General features: G+C 38.1%; 1 protein-coding gene and 2 pseudogenes across 1 annotated transcript; 2 read left to right on the top strand and 1 right to left on the bottom strand.

The window, feature by feature from the left end:
• Positions 1-1258: 1258 nt before the first annotated feature.
• Positions 1259-1852, top strand: LOC149007529 (uncharacterized). Its single transcript, XM_089167091.1, has one exon. The coding sequence runs from the start codon at positions 1259-1261 to the stop codon at positions 1850-1852; it is 594 nt and encodes a 197-aa protein (XP_089023217.1).
• A 4037-nt stretch (positions 1853-5889) lies between these two features.
• LOC149007528 (non-specific lipid-transfer protein pseudogene) lies at positions 5890-6391 on the bottom strand (annotated as a pseudogene).
• An 8579-nt stretch (positions 6392-14970) lies between these two features.
• Positions 14971-15466, top strand: LOC149007527 (non-specific lipid-transfer protein pseudogene; annotated as a pseudogene).
• Positions 15467-17526: the final 2060 nt, after the last annotated feature.

Genomic DNA, 17526 nt, shown 5'->3' with positions numbered 1-17526 from the left:
CTAGGCTTTTCCCTGACATGCGCCGGTACTTATGCCAAATGGTTGTGAGAGAGTGTGTTGACTTAACCCCCTACCATGGTTTGTCCGAGAGGGATGCCCGGACCCACTACCAATAGGAGCCGTATGCGTGACCTACCCAAAGAAGTACGGTGCTATGACTTAAAGCATGTCTGCCATAGAGACCAGCATACATAGAGTTTAGATGTATACATACATTACTTATTTCATATTGCATTGCATCTTGTTATGGTTTGCTTCCATGTTGTTTATGTTGTTATGGATTAACTTGCCTTACTGAGTTTCTTTCGAAACTCATTCCTTTTTTTTGTACAATCTATTGTTAGACTTCTCTACAGTTTGGATTTCTTTGACGGCCCGTATGAGGAAGCGCAAGGTGAAGAAGATGAAGACTGAAGAACAAGAAGAGCTGACTGAAGATGTGGATTAGATTTCCTTTGTTTCTTATAGACTTATCTTTTACTTTACTTGTATTAGCTTAGAGCTTTACTTGGATTTTGATCTACCTTCCGCATGTGTTTGTAGGGTATATTTCCGCTATACTCTACAGTTGTCTTTTGATTTGGTATCTTGTTATTCCGCACTCTGATATTCTATAGTGATCCTTCTGAGATCCTTTCTTGACTTTTATTATAAATTACTTGAACATTATGATTTGTTCTTGCTTTTGATTATGTTATTGTGCAAAATGGATATGATCGTTCCTAAACTTGATCTTTAGGGCTGTGGATCACACTCTCGGGTATGCCAGTTAGGGTACCAGCTGGGAGGATGTGACAGTAAAACTCTTGGAGATCAGAGGGATAAGAGAGAAACAGGGAGATCGGAAGGTAGCAGATCTGAAGTTCATGGATCTAAAATCAGTAAGAGATTTCTTATCATGAACGATCAGATTCAACGATTGACGAATAAAGACGGTGGAGAAAAGGTGGAAGAAGCAATGAATCAAAATCCATTCTCTAAAGACATCATGTCAGCACCATTGCCACATAACTTCAAGCTTCCGGTGTTTACAATGTATGAGGAAAGCTCAGATCCTTTGGAACACCTAGTTTAGTTCAATTATGTTATGATGTTGGAAGGTAACTCTAACGTTTTAAAGTGTCGATCCTTTCCATCGTCATTGAAAGGTCCTGCAACAACTTGGTTTTTCTATCTGTTACCGGATTCAATTGGAGATTTCAGAGACTTGACAAAAATATTCTTCTCAAGATTCCAAAGCAGCATGAAAAGTAGCAAAATGGTGGATAATATAGCTACAATTCGCCAGAAGTCAGGGGAATTAGTTCGAAGTTATATGAAGAGATTCAATCAAGAATCAATTCACATAAAGAACCTGAATGAAGCAGCGGCTTATGATGCTATGTTCAAAGGTTTGACGGACGATCATTTGTTGGAATTTCTGATTATGAACAAGCCGGCAAACATTGTAGAATTAACAACACGATGTAATCAGTATGCTAACATGAAAGATATTCTTCAGGCCAGGAAGGAAACTGATGGTGATGGGAGCATAAAGAAGGAAGATGGAGTCATGCGATCTGATCAGAGATATCGAAGAAATAACAGAAATTATTCGAGGAATGGTCCTTATTGTCAAATTAGAAGAGATATTCCAAGACCATTCTTGGAAAATTATACTCATTTTAATACCAGAAGATTAGAAATTTTGATGCGAATCCAACATCAGGGATTTGTAAAATGGCCAGCATCGATGATAGAAAAGGCAAAAGAGCGGAATCAAAACAGATATTACAGGTATCATAGAGATCATTGTCATGATACTGATGATTGCAGAATTCTGAAGAATGAAATTGAGCGATTGATCAATTAGGGGCGGCTAGATCGATATGTCCAAAGGAGAAATGGAGGACACCAGAGAAATGCTGCTGATCAACCAAGAAGGTGGAATAACTAGACACCAGTGAAGGAGGACCAGACGGAAAGAGATTTTCAATCTAGTTCTCCAGATGAAAATGCCAAGCATCAAGAAAATCAAAGAGTTCAATAAAAGCAATCTCATGTCATGATCATCTTGGGGAGTTTGGATTTAAAGTCAATTTCAAAGTCTAAAGCTCATGCTAGGTATGTTAATGCTGTCGAATCTCATGTTATTCCTAAAAGAATTAAGAAGATGAAGGAAATAGTTTTCACGGAGGAGAAGATGGATGGAATTCAAGAGCCACATGATGATGCCATCGTTGTTGTCATTGAGGTGGCAAACAGAGACATTCACAGGGTTTTAATTGATACGAGGTCTTCTGTAGACATTATGTCTTATGAAGCCTTTCAACGGTTGAAGATGGATACTGTCAAGATAAAACCTTGTGGAACAAGTTTATTTGGGTTTTCTGGAGAATCTACTTCAGTGGAAGGAACTGTGGAGTTGACAATAACATTGGGAACACATCCACAAACAGTAACAACTGTTACTAAATTTTTGTTGATAAAGAATCCGTCAACCTATAATATAATTCTAGGAAGGCCAACTCGAATTCTATTGGAACTATGGTTTTAACAAGGCATTTGAAAGTAAAATTTCCAACTGAAGGAGGCATTGGAGAATGCAAATCTGATCAGAGAACCTTGAGACAGAGCTATACAACTTTTTTGAAAGATTCTAAGTCACAAGGTAAGGCTCTTGCCCTTACTGTTGAATTTATGGATAATAGGGACGAAGAAAAAATTCAGAGAGGAGATGGAAAAATTAGAAAAAATTTCTTTTGATCTCGAAAATCTAGACAGGGGAACCATGATTGGGGCAGATCAGACCAATCAGGACAAGGTCCTGTTGAAAGAATTTCTTCGAATAAATGTAGATGTCTTTGCTTGGTCAGCACAGAACATGCCAGGTTTGAGCAGGGAAGTTGCGGAGCACTGTCTATGGATCGACAACACTGCTAAACCGGTAAAGCAGAGCAGGAGAAATTTTTCATCAGAAAAGCATGATGCAATCAAAGTCGAAGTGGAAAAGCCAGTAAGTCAAAGTTTATTGAGCATATTGAATGTCCCAAATGGTTGGCAAATGCTGTAATGGTGAAGAAGCATAATGGCAAGTGGAGAATGTGCGTGGATTATACTGATCTGAACAAGGCTTGTCCCAAGGATTGTTATCCTTTGCCGCGAATTGATCAGTTGATTGATGCCACATCGGGTTAGCAAATGTTGAGTTTTATAGATGCCTATTCTGGCTATAATCAGATTCTTATGAAGAAGGAAGACCAGCCTCACACAACATTTATGTCGAATCGAGAAAGCTATTGCTACAAGATTATGCCTTTTGGATTAAAAAATGCTGGGGCAACATATCAAAGGGCAATGAATAAGTTGTTAGCTGATTAGATCGGGAGGAACATGGAAGTTTATGTTAACGATCTTCTCGTAAAAAGTCAATTCAGATCTGGTCATCTCACTGATCTAAAAGAATGCTTCAATGTACTTAGAAGGAAATGAGACTTAACCCTGAGAAGTGCGCATTTGGAGTTTCATCTGGAAAATTCCTGGGTTATATGGTCAGTTTATAATTATATGTCTATGGGAATGTTGAATAAGGAGAAAAAAGAGTAATATGCATACGATATAGGTATCGTACACTGATTATTACATTCTTATTGTATAGAATGTGTGTAAATACAAGAATAGTTATTGTATTGAATTAAGACTGTAAGATTTCAGGAGTGCCCAATCTTGGCCGTGTATTGTCTAGCAAATTTTGAGAACACATATATCATTCATTTGCCCTTTCTCAATCTTTGCGCTTCCTCTCTGAGTAAACATATCAAGTTAACCATTGAAAATTCCATAAGAAATTAGAATGGGGCTTTCAAGATTTTTATTTTCTATTATCTTAATTAATTGTAGTTCAGACTAAACTTTGATTGGGGGGGGGGAGGTGAGAATGGGATATTTCTCAAAACACCTAGGAGTTGTTCATTTCAATGCTCAGGAACCATTCATGACACAACAGTGAAACCTCCATGCAGGCGGTTGGTATTCTTTTTTATTTCAATATGTATCATTTATTTTGTACAAATCTTGATTATAAATCAAATGTCCACGGGAATGTTGAAGAAGGACAAGAAAGAGTAATATGTACAAGATATTGGTGTACACCATTGAACATTACAAGGAATGCCTGTAAATACAAGAGTAGCTATTGTATTGAATTAGACTGTAAGATTTGAAGAGTGATCAATCTACGCCGTGTACTCTCTATTAAATTATCAGAGCAGATATATCATTCACTTCCCCTTTCTCAATCTTACCGTTTCTGCTCTGAGTAACCATATCAAGTTAGCCGTTGAAAATCCCATAAGCAATTTGATCGGGGCTTTCAACATCTTTATTTGCAATTATCATAATCAGTTATAGTTTAGACTTATCTTTGATTGGGGGGGGGGGATGGGACCTTTCTCAAAACACCTAGGATTTGTTCATTTCAATGCTCAGGAACCATTCATGCCACAATAGTGAAATCTCCTATAGCAAGAGCTTCTTTTGTACGTAGGAGTTCCAACTATGCACGCGATGTATAATGAATCTCTCACCAATTTAGAAAGTCTATCTGACTGTGGTTATTTATCAAAATTAGTTGCCAAGAAGAGAACTTCTTCTGACCTACAACCTTTTCTTCTTCCTATTGTTAATGAGATGGAAGTTGATGCTTCCAAAAAGAACCTAGTTCAAAACAGTTTTCCGCTTTAGTTGTTTAGCAAGTTCTTGCTTGATACTCGCAAATGACAAAATGGAATCCAACCAGGGTTATCTTTCTTAATTTTATGTTTTTATTTTTTGAGAGTAAAGTTTTTTTTTTTATTTCCTTAAAATTCATAGACCCTTTCAATGAGTATGTTATAATCTTTCAATATTTTTGATTTTAATAATTAATTCTTATAAATGCTCAAGAAATGCTTAGAGAATGTGTTTATCATACACTAAAAAAATTTCCAAAATTTTTTAAAGCGTAAAATTGTTAAAAAAAAATAAAAAATAAAAAATAAAAAATAAAAACACATTTATTTTTTTAACAAATAAAGGACCTGTCCATAATTTATACAACTTAATTTAGTAGTGTCTTAGAAAACGTGATTGTCAAGGCCATCGCTAGGCTGGGCTCAGTGAAGCTGCCAATCAAGCCCTTGAACCGAGACTTCCTTATACAATCTAATCTTGTCTCCCTTCTTGATTGTCCCAAATTTTTCATCTTGAATCCTCCTCCACACAATGTCGGGGACTTCCTATCGGTTTGGCTTGTATATGCACATTATAGCCCACACTTTAAAAATGCTAAAAAGATGTATAAAATTTAACACAATGATGGTTTACAAATAGACAATGGGGATGGGAGATTTGAAATCAAATCACTTGGTGTGACAAGGGGAAGCGTTCTTAGTATTGTATGGTAGTGTTCTAATGGCCAAATTCGCAACAAGGCACAAATTTGCCCATCGATATCCCTAGAAAACTATTTGCTTCTCTATTCTTTTATCCACCCTCATACGTTGAGAATCAAGGAAATGCAACTTAGGTGTTGGGCGCCCACGTTTACCATCACCAAGACATTTCTAAACACGAATTTACCACCATGCCCATCTATTACCCGAACATGGAAAATGAGTGCTTTCGAGTTTTAGTCTCTATAATAATATAAAAAAGGCAACAATGAGGAATGAGTTTGCAGTAGGGGCAATGTTAATATTTATTTCGTAGACTCACCCAAACTAGGAGAAAGACAACCAGCTCAACTTCCTTACAATTATATGTTAGAACATTGATAATGAGAAACTATCAAACTTCTCTAGAACTAATGTGAAATTGCAGGATCTAGACATGTTTATGATCTTCTTCGCCTCTAAGCACTTTCACTTCACCTCACCCTGAAAACGTAACCAAATCTGAATGTTAGTCATAAAAGAATCACTTAACCATTATGAAATTCTCATATCTAAGAGTTTCAGATTCACGGTAGGAACAAAAATAGAAAGGATTTGAAAATTCACGGGGTTTTCTAGATGATGAAAATATACTTGGAGCAATCGATGGAAGGGCTAATCTTGTAGGGAAGGTGGACACCACATTTGCCGGGAAGTGCTGCAGCATTGCCTCCCTTGATTCCGGGAGTGGCCCTAAAGGCATTCTTGAGACAACGACAAGCCACCCGACGGTCAGGAGTGGTTCTTGCGGCGGAGTTGAGTGCCCTCACGGAATCGCAACAAGCCCAAGACACCTTTCCTCCGTTGCGCAGAAAGGTGAGGCAAGAAGCCAATCGAGAGACCACTTGCCCACATGTCAGGGCATCTGTAGCATGTGGTGTTGCCACAACCATGCAAACAAAAACAAGGCACACAACCTTCAGGACACTAGAATTGGCCATAGTTACACGTACTTCTAAGTTCCTTGATGCTCACTTGTGTCTTTCTTTTCTCCTAGTGTTTTTCTAGATCAATGCAATGACATATGCCTTTCTATGTGTTTATTTATAATGGAAGGGAGTAACAAACTTCTTAGGTGGTTCTGGTCTCCTTGTTTGGCTTGGAAGATTGATGGTGGTTGAGATTTGAATGCTTTTCAATGTGTTTGTCGTTTTGCTTATGTGGATTCTCTCTAAAATTGAAAGCAAAAATTAATTTTCTAATTAACTTTTTTTGGTTGGTTTCAGATTAGAATTCTAATTTGAATGAACAAACTGGCAGGCTAACGGGACCATTTTGGGAAGCCTTGGTCACCTACTCATTCGATTTGAGTTTGGTTATGTTTTAGTTTTTAGAACCAACCCGTATTTACATATCTTAAAACTTCAATCATCTAGTGGTGATCATCCATGTGGTTCTTGCACCCACTACATGAAGCATTGATAGACGAGTGTGTGGAAAGACCAATCAGCCCCTAGTGCAACCCAAAACCCTTGCGACTCAATATCTTTAGTGCACTCGCATCAATCTCCATCTTCGTGCAAGATCCATGTGGGCAGTTGTTATTCTTTTTTAATTTAATATGTATAATTCCTTTAGTACAAATCCTTATTATGAATTATATGTCTATGAGAATGTCGAAGAAGGACAGAAAAGAGTAATATGCATAGGATATAGGTGTACACCATTGAACATTACATAGAATGTGTGTAAATACAAGAATAGCTTTTGTATTGAATTAAGACTGTAAGATTTCAGGAGTGACCAGTCTAGGCTGTGTACTCTCTAGCAAATTTTTGGAACACATATATCATTCATTTCCCCTTTCTCAATCTTATTGCTTCCTCTCTGAGTAACCATATCAAGTTAGCCGATGAAAATCCCATAAAAAATTAGAACGGGGCTTTCGAGATTTTTATTTTCAATTATAGTTTAGATTTAACTTTGATTTGGATGGGGGGGGGGGCGAGAATGGGATCTTTCTCAAAACACCTAGGTGTTGTTCATTTCAATGCTCAGGAACCATTCATGCCACAACAGTGAAACCTCCAGTAGCAAGAGCTTCTTTTGTACGTTGGAGTCCCAACTATGCATGCGATGTATAATGCATCTCTCACCAATTTAGAAAGCTATCTGATTGTGGTTATTTATCAAAATTAGTTGCCAAGAATAGAATGTATTTTGACATGCATCCTTATCTTCTTCCTAGTGTTAATGAGAAGGAAGTTGATGCTTCCAAAAGAACCTAGTTCAGAACAGTTTTCCGCTTTAGTTGTTTAACACATTTGTTGCTTGATACTTGCAAATTACAAAATGTAATCCAACCAGGTGTATCTTTTTTTAATTTTATGTTTTTATTTTTGGAGGGTAAAGTTCCTTTTATTTTCGTAAAATTCACAGCCCCTTTCAATGAGTATGTTATAATCTTTAAATATATATTTTTTTAATAATTTACACTTCTTAGGAGAATGCTCTATAAAAATTATTTATTAAACTTATTCTTATTTCGTAATGCTTGGTGCTAAAATTGGCGGAGGCTTTGAACCATAATCTTCGCACCAAATCACTCGGATATGGATTGATTTGGTTTGCTCCACAGTGAATCAATCTCTCGTTCCTGAAAAACTGAACACCAGTGAGAAACGGAGCCTATCGTCTTGATCGGCGTCGCATCTCCGACGGTCTAGTCAGAAATGAAGACAATGCTCCAGAGCTCGAAGGAGCTTCTGAGGTGTTCTAATGGAGTAGAATTAGTAAAGTACTACTGTCCAGATTAATCTGAGAGACTTACCTTTGACGAGTTCATCATCCCTTTTATATATAGATTTCCCACCTGTTTTGCTTTTAGTTGTGACCGTCGGATTATAGCATAGTATTGAATGGCCATGATTAGGCCTTCCTCAGAGTTCTTGGGCGGACCCATAGATTGCTTTACTCAATTAATTAAAACCAACCGAATTATTATAAGATCGGAGTGAACCGGCCTGAACCGGGATTGGGGTACTTTAGTCACAACACCAGCCCCCAAGCCTACTGATCAAGTTGAACTTGTATGTGACTCTGGTCAGGAGGTTGAATCTTTCTTCCAAATAATTCCAGAATACTGTGTTTGTCACGATCTCGTATATTTCATCAGAATCGTCCAACTAGAATAAAAATTTTCTCCATATTTTCTCTTTAAAGGTTGACTCTTGGTATCCCATGTTAATCTTTCCAAAATTTTTCCACGTGGCAGAACTTTACTGGATCAACATCCTATAACTTTTCCCAAGAAATTATGATTTTCAAAACTGCAGCTCAGGTTCCCAAGTCATCATTAACTCGAACATTGATCCATGGTTCATCTCTTATATAAAATCGTAATTTCCTCGAAAATCAAACCATCCCTCGTAATCATAAGGTTACTGTGCTCAACCCCCAAATCAACCTGCAGATCAGCCGAAATCTTTATCTTGTCAAACCTTTTATTCTTTCTTAAATATAACTTTTTGTCTTCCTTAACGTTATCATTCTTTGTGCCGTTTGATCATAAATTATATCTCTTCCTAGTGTACGATTATCACATCCTTCCCAACTCCCTTTATATTGTCTTCGTGTTCAACCGTAAAGCTTCTAAATCTACCAATTGACTCCACGCGTCGATTACGAGTAGCTACGTCCGTCGATCTTGAAACATCGTATATTTCCCCCCACTTTTCAAGAAAACTCCTTCGCCTCACTTCATCCCTTATATTTATTCATCTTCTACCATCTGCTCTCGCCTGTACTCTGTCTGCATTCTTCAAAAATATCAAACATATTCATCCGCCATCTCCGTTGTTCTTTACTGCTTAGACTTTCATTATGCAAATCTTCATTTCCTACCTTTCCTTTGCCATGGACCCTTCAACTAATCCTTCAATATCCCACACTTCTGAGTGACCCACTATTCTTTCAAGTGCCAATCAACCAGAAAGAAACCCTAGGTATTTTCTCCCCGGTCAGGTTTCCTTAGATCGGAAACACACTCCTTACGCTCATGATGAAGTTATTGTTCCTTACACGCCTGTAGACATGTCTAAAGAAAAGAAAGACCCACGATATGCAGGTCCAGAGTGGTATCCAACGAAGCTGAAGAAGTCTCACCTGCCTTCTTACTTGAAAGATTACCATTTTCCCTCCGATGCCAAGGTATGGGTCCCTGAACCTTCTGATCGTCCATACAGTGTTGAACCTGGGGTCTTTACCATTTATCTTGACCACCTTGAGTCTGGTTTTAGAGTTCCCATGGTCCCGATAGTCTAGTCCCTACTTGACTACTACCATGTCTGTCCTTGTCAACTTACTCCAAACAGTTGGAGATTAGTGTACTGCTATTTTGCTTTCATTCACAAAATGAAGCGTCTCCCCTTCGTAGAACTTTTCAGAAATTACTACACTTTGAAAGTATCCCGCGAACGCGGTTACATTTACTTTTTCAGAAGAACATGTATTGCAAGTGAACTGGGTTAAGAAAACCGGATTTTCACTGATTCCTCCATTCCTCATGACAACAAACAATGGCGAGAGAAATATTTTTTCTGTGCCTTTCCCAGTCCAAACTACCATTCCCGATGGTGTCTGCATTCTTTGAATTCTCTTCTTCCTTTGAACAAGCATCCTGAACTCAATGAATATGATCAAGAGACTTGGGACTTGATTCCCACTGGAAAATCAATTGATGCGGCTGATCTGAAAACCGATGCAGGTCTTGCCAACCATGGTCTTTTTCCAGGTAAACAATGATGATTTTTTTTTTACTTTGACCTTCTTTTGTCTCTCTCTTTATATATATACATACATATAGGAACTAATGTCCACCAAGTTTCCAACATCTCTGAACTTCGAAAGGCCGCTTCTGAAGAAAAGAAAGCACTCTGCTGTCCGTCCTTCCTGTGACCAAAGTCACAAAAAATCCTCTTTGAAAAAGATTGTTGAGAAGAAATCTCCACCTGGTTAGCGAAAGACAGACCAGGCACAAAAAGATATTGTTGAAGAAGGAATTCCAGAAGAAAACCCTGATGTCCACTTTGTTAAAACAGTTGCCAACAGTTATCCTTCTATAAAAACAAGAACTTCAAGGACCTCTAGAACTTTGAGATGTAGACTCCGGTCCACAAGTCCTTCTTCTGGTCAAGAATTATCCGGCACAAAGAAAAGAAAAGAGAAAAGAAAAATCCGCTCCTACTCCTGCTGAAATCCCCCTTGAAAGAAACAATCTTCAGGAATAAATTTCTACTGCCACTGTCAATATTGCTGAAGAAATGGCTGAACCTGTTGGCTCTCCAGAAATGAAGTTTGCACTTCCCTTGTATCACCTGTGTTATCCCATGATGCTTCTGTTCTCCCAGAAAAGATGGTTGAGAATGAAGATCAAGGTAAGGAAATTCCTGATTACTCCTTTGACCAGTTGAAGAAAATTGCTAAAGAAATTCTTGCTCATGCTACAGTTAACATTATTGAACAAATAGCTGATGAGCTATTTGATGAGAATACTTTTGTTCTTGTTCCTCCTCCTGAAATTGCTTTTGGGGAGAATATTCCTCAAAATGAGAATGTTGTTGCTGATAACACTCTTGTTTTTGCTTCCGTCATACAAGATCCTTTTTTGAATAATGTCATCCCAGACATTAATATTGCTCTTGTCATTGATAACTCTCCTGTTTTTTTTTTTTTTTTTTTTGATCAATAGAGTTTCCCTTTCTTTTCTTTTTGCTCCATGTGACTTTGATTAGACATTATTTTGAAGAGAATCTTAGCAATTTTGATCATAGACATAGAGGGGGCAGCTGGATCATATATTGTACTTCTGACCACTTGTTGTATCTTTGATCAGTTGCTGACAAAATATTCTTAGGAAAGAGTGGCTGATGAAGCTTTTTGAGAAAACAACTGATGAAAACCTTAATAATTGATCAGAAACTTTCTGTCCTTAGATAATAGTTGAAGAGTGTCTTAACAGCTTTGATTATAATCCTCAATATAACCTTTAGTTTCAAAAGATCCTCTTGACCAGCTCCTAAGACTATGATCAGTAGGTTGCCTCGGAAGCCTGGCTACTTGAGCCTGACTTAACGAAAAGTCGGGACCACCCTCGAAAGGAATGATCCTTGATTAAGCTAGTATGACCGTGTGCCTCGAAAGGCTGCCTCGGAAGGCTTGCAAGCTTGAGCCTGACTTCGGAAAGTCGGGACCACCTTCGGAAGGAATGATCGGTGATCAGCTTCGGAAAGCATGACCAGGCCTCGGAGGGCTGGCTACTTGAGCCTGACTTCGGAAAGTCGGAACCACCCTTGGAAGGAATGATCCGTGGTCAGCTAGCATCATCAGCCCTCTGAAGGCTGCCTCGAAAGGTTGGCTTACAAGAGCCTGACTTCGGAAAGCCGGGATCACCCTCGGAAGGCATGATCCTGGACCAGCTTTGGAAAGCATGATCAAAAGACTGGTTTGATGAAAAAGACCTTTAGCGCAATTTGAATAAGAATCTTTAGGTGACAATAGTTGACAGAAATAAATCCTTCAAAAATATCAAAAAATTTTGCTCCCTTTCTATTGATAATACTTCTTGAGGTGAACTACATTCCATGGTCGCCTCAAACGGCTTCCATGAATATCTTTGAGCCAATATGTGTTTTTGCTTACAGTCTTCGTTATCACATATGGTCCTTCCTAGTTTGCGGAGAGCTTTCCACAATTTCTCGGGTCTGAAGCTGATTTTTTCCTCAAGACAAAATCTCCAACCTTAAAAGATTTAGGCCTGACATGAGCATTATAGTATGCCGTTATACTCCTCTGGTACTCTATATTTCGATACAGAGCCTTCTCCCTAACTTCATCCAAAAGCTCTAGATTCACCCTCAGTCCTTCTTCGTTAGTTGCTGGATCAAACCTTTTTGATCTATCTGACCCAACCATTACCTCTATTGGAGCTAAGGGTGTCAATTCGGTACAATAACGGTAATTCGGTACGGTATTGAATTTGAAAACCTCAAACCATAACCGTACCGTACCATATTTATACGGTACGGTATGAAAACGGTATTTTTAAAAATGGTACGGTATGAAACCAGTATAAAATCGGTATGGAAAAACGGCACGGTTGGGTATACGGTACGGTTTTGTTACGGTATTGTATGGGAACAAATGAGAAAAATCAATCTTAAACAGAAAACTAACAGCAAATTACTTAAAATTCAAATATCTCAACCCAGTCGCGTGAGGTTGAATTGTCATTGAATTAATACAACCACCATTCAAAACATCTTGCCAATGATGTTATAATGCATTATGGAATGGCCAATGACTTGGTCACTTAAAGGAAAAAAACCCAACCGACCTTCAAAACATATGAAACAAAAACCACAAAGTCCTTTATACAGGGATTGCTTGGGATGCCAATCTTTACCTGGGAAGCACATGGGAAGCTTCAGCAACTTTAGATAGACCTAAAGAGTTTAGTTTTACTTGCAGAAACAAGGATCACTACCAGGAATAAATAACCTGAAAACCTATTTATAAAAATAAAGCATGTTATCAAATGCCTACCTGCAGATAAGAATGGCCATCAAGCGAGCCATCAGGACAAGAACCAGATGTGGAAGCCCAGCCTCCCTGATTGGGGTCAAAAGCTTGTCTAGCTGGATCAAGGCCATTATTAACTTGATAATCCACTGGGTCTCCTTGTATGTTTATATCTGCACCGTGCTTGAATTTCTTTTCATTAAGCAGATTGAGGTTGTAAGGTGGGTATGAAGTGAAGTGTGAGATGAGTTTAGGTTTAAACTTTAAAGGGTTAATAACTTTACGGTATATGGTATAAAATATGGTACGGTAAACGGTAATCGGTAATCGGTTTAACGGTACGGTAAACGGTATTTACCGACGGTATGATACCTTATACCGTAACCGTATTGTACCGAATTACCAAATTTGGTTTCAGTAAAAACCGTACCAAATTCGGAAACGGTACGGTAAGGTTTAATGGTTTTTTAACCAAATTGACACCCTTAACTGGAGCCAAGGCCTCTGATCCATAAGCTAACTTAAAAGGTGTTTCCCCTGTTGGTGTTCTGACTGTAGTTCTATATGCCCATAACACGTGAGGTAATTCGAAGAGCACTTTGAATTACAAATCCAAATGGACTTTGTAAAATCACCCCTGAATCTGATCCTTGAAAATGACTTGATCCGTCCACATGAAGAATCCACCCAGCAGATACTTCACTAGAATTTTCCTGATCTTCCGACGGTGAAATGCTTTCAGCAATGAAGTCAGCTAGAACCTGTGCCTTTATCGCAGTTCTGGGTTTATAATCTATATCATGTTCTGCAAATTCTACTGCCCAGGACACCATTCTCCCAGCAAGGTCAGGTTTATGCAATATTTTGTTTAAAGGCCAGTTAGTAAGAACAATAATTGGATGAGCTTGAAAATAGGGCCTGAGCTTTCTAGCCGCTATTATCAAAGCTAAGGCCTGTTTTTCAAATTCTGGATATTTAGATTCTGCATCTAACAATGTATGACTTACAAAGTAGATAGGATTTTTGACCGTACCTTCTTCTCGAATTAATACTGCACTCACTGCCGCCTTTGAAGAAGATAAGTGTATCTACAAGGCTTCTCTTGATATCGGCCGAGATAGAACTGGTGGACTGCTCAGCCTTCTTTTTAATTCTTCAAATGAACTTTGATAGTCCTCTGACCATCTGAATTCATTAAGTGCATTTATATTTTTCAACGCCTTGAAAAAAGATGCATTATTATCTCCAGATCTGGATATAAATCTGCTCAATGCTGCAATTTTCCCTGTCAAACTTTGGATTTCCTTCATATTGCTGGGTTCTAGCATATCCAGGATGGCCTTAATTTTTTCAGGATTCGCCTCAATAAAGAAATTATAGATATTAAAATAAAAAAGAATACCAACCGCCCACATGGATCTTGCACGAAGATGGAAACTAATGGGAGTGCAGTAATGATATTGAGTCGCAAGGGTTTTGGGTTGCACTAATGGCTGATTGGTCTTTCCACACACTCGTCTATCAATGCTTCATGTAGTGGGTGCAAGAACCAGATGGATGATCACAACTAGATGATTGAAGTTTTAAGATATGTAAATACAGGTTGGTTCTTAAAACTAAAACATAACCAAACTTAAATCGAATGAGTAGGTGACCCAGGCTTCCCAAAATTGTCCCCTTAGCCTGCCAGTTTGTTCATTCAAATTAGAATTCTAATGTGAAACCAACCAAAAAAAGATAATTGGAAAATTAATTTATGCTTTCCATTTTAGAGAGAATCCACGCAAGCAAAACGACAAACACATCGAAAAGCATTCAAATCTCAACCACCATCAATCTTCCAAGCCAAACAAGGAGACCAAAACCACCTAAGAAGTCTGTTACGCCCTTCTCTTATAAATAAACACATAGAAAGGCGTATGTCATTGCATTGATCTAGCAAAACACTAGGAGAAAAGAAAGAGACAAGTGAGCATCAAGGAGCTTGGAAGTACGTGTAACCATGGCCAATTCTAGTGTCCTGAAGGTTGAGTGCCTTGTTTTGGTTTGTATGGTTGTGGCAGCACCACATGCTGCAGATGCCCTTACATGTGGGCAAGTGGTCTCTCGATTGGCTTCTTGCCTCACCTTTCTGCGTAACGGAGGAAAGGTGTCTTGGGCTTGTTGCGATTCCGTGAGGGCACTCAACTCTACCGCAAGAACCACTCCTGACCGTCGGGTGGCTTGTCGTTGTCTCACGAATGCCTTTAGGGCCACTCCCGGAATCAAGGGAGGCAATGCTGCAGCACTTCCTGGCAAATGCGGTGTCCACCTTCCCTACAAGATTAGCCCTTCCATTGATTGCTCCAAGTATATTTTCATCATCTAGAAAACCCCGTGAATTTTCAAATCCTTTCTATTCCTACCGTGAATCTGAAACTCTTAGATATGAGAATTTCATAATGGTTAAGTGATTCTTTTATGACTAACATTCAGATTTGGTTACGTTTTCAGGGTGAGGTGAAGTGAAAGTGCTTAGAGGCGAAGAAGATCATAAACTTTTCTTGATCCTGCAATTTCACATTAGCGCTAGGGAAGTTTGATAGTTTCTCATTATCAATGTTCTAACATATAGCTGTAAGGCAGTTTAGCTGGTTGTGTTTCACCTTGTTTGTGTGAGTCTACGAAATAAAAATTAGCATTGCCTCTATTGCAAACTCATTCCTCCTTCAGCATAAAATTTGCCTTTCTTTATATTATTATACAGATTAAACTCGAAAGCACTCATTTTCCATATTCGGGTAATAGATGGGCATGGTGGTATATTCGTGTTTAGAAATGTCTTGGTGTTTGTAAACGTGGGTGCCCAACACGTAAGTTGCATTTCCTTGATTCTTAACGTATGACGGTGGATAAAAGAATAGAAAAGCAAATAGTTTTCTAGGGATGTCGATGGGCAAATTTGTGCCATGTTGCCGATTTGGCCATTAGAAGATTAGCATACAATACTAAGAACGCTTCCCCTTGTCACACCAAGTGATTTGATTTCAAATCTCCCATCCCCATTGTTTATTTGTAAACCATCATTGTGTTAAATTTTATACATCCTTTTTAGCATTTTTAAAGTGTGGGCTATAATATGCATAAACAAGCCAAACCGATAGGAAGTCCCCGACATTGTGAGGAGGAGGATTCATGATGAAAAATTTTGGACAATCAAGAAGCGAGACAAGATTAGATTGTATTAGGAAGTCTCGGTTCAAGGGCTTGACTGGTAGCTTCACTGAGCCCAGCCTAGCGATGGCCTTGACAATCACTTTTTCTAAGACACAACTAATTAGGTTGTATAAATTATGGACAGGTCCTTTATTTGTTAAAAAAATAAATGTGATTTTGTTTAAAAATTTAGGAATTTTTTATAGTGTATGATAAACACATTCCCTAAGCATTTCTTGAGAAATTACGAAATAAGAATAAGTTTAATAAACAATTTATAGAGAGCACTCTCCTAAGTATTAATTATTAAAAACAAAAATATTTAAAGATTATAACATACTCAATAAAAGGGGCTATGAATTTTAAGGAAATAAAAGAAACTTTATTCTCAAAAATAAAAACATAAAATTAAGAAAGATACACCTAGTTGGATCCCATTTTCTCATTTGCGAGTATGAAGCAAGAACTTGCTAAACAACTAAAGCCGAAAATTGTTCTGAACTAGGCTCTTTTTGGACGCATCAACTTCCATCTCATTAACAATAGGAAGAAGAAGAGGTTGTAGGTCAGAAGAAGTTCTCTTCTTGGCAACTAATTTTGATAAATAACCACAATCAGATAGACTTTCTAAATTGGTGAGAGATCATTATACATCGCGTGCATAGGTGGAACTCCTACGTACAAAAGAAGCTCTTGCTATAGGAGATTTTACTGTTGTGGCATGAATAGTTCCTGAGCATTGAAATGAACAAATCCTAGGTGTTTTGAGAAAGATCCCATTCCCCCCCCCCCATTCAAAGATAAGTCTATACTATAACTGATTATGATAATTGCAAATAAAGATCTTGAAAACCTCGTTCAAATTGCTTATGGGATTTTCAACGGCTAACTTGATATTGTTACTCAGAGCGGAAGCGGTAAGATTGAGAAAGGGGAAATGAATGATATATATGTTCTGATAATTTGATGGAGAGTACATGGCCTAGATTGATCACCCTTCAAATCTTACAGTCTAATTCAATACAATAGCTACTCCTGTATTTAAAGGCATTCCTTGTAATGTTCAATGGTGTACACCAATATCCTGTATAATCAAGATTTGTACAAAAGAAATGATACATATTAAAATAAGAAAGAATACCAACCGCCTGCATGGCTCATGCACGAAGACGGAGACGGATCGGAGTGCATTAAAGATATTGAGTTGCATGGTTTTCGGTTGCCCTAGGGGTTGATTGGTCTTTCCACAAACTCGTCTATAAATGCTTCATGTAGTGGGCGCAAGAACCACATGGATGTTCTCCAAATATTGATTGAAGTTTATGGATATGTAAATAGTACTTGGTTCTAAAAATTAAAACAA

Source organism: Hakea prostrata, chromosome 8 (genome assembly GCF_041222555.1).
Source record: "Hakea prostrata isolate BN-2017 chromosome 8, UWA_Hpros_2, whole genome shotgun sequence".
In the NCBI taxonomy this organism is placed as follows: domain Eukaryota; kingdom Viridiplantae; phylum Streptophyta; class Magnoliopsida; order Proteales; family Proteaceae; genus Hakea; species Hakea prostrata.
The sequence above is the reverse complement of the archived record's forward strand: the minus strand, read 5'-3'. Positions and strand labels throughout refer to the sequence as shown.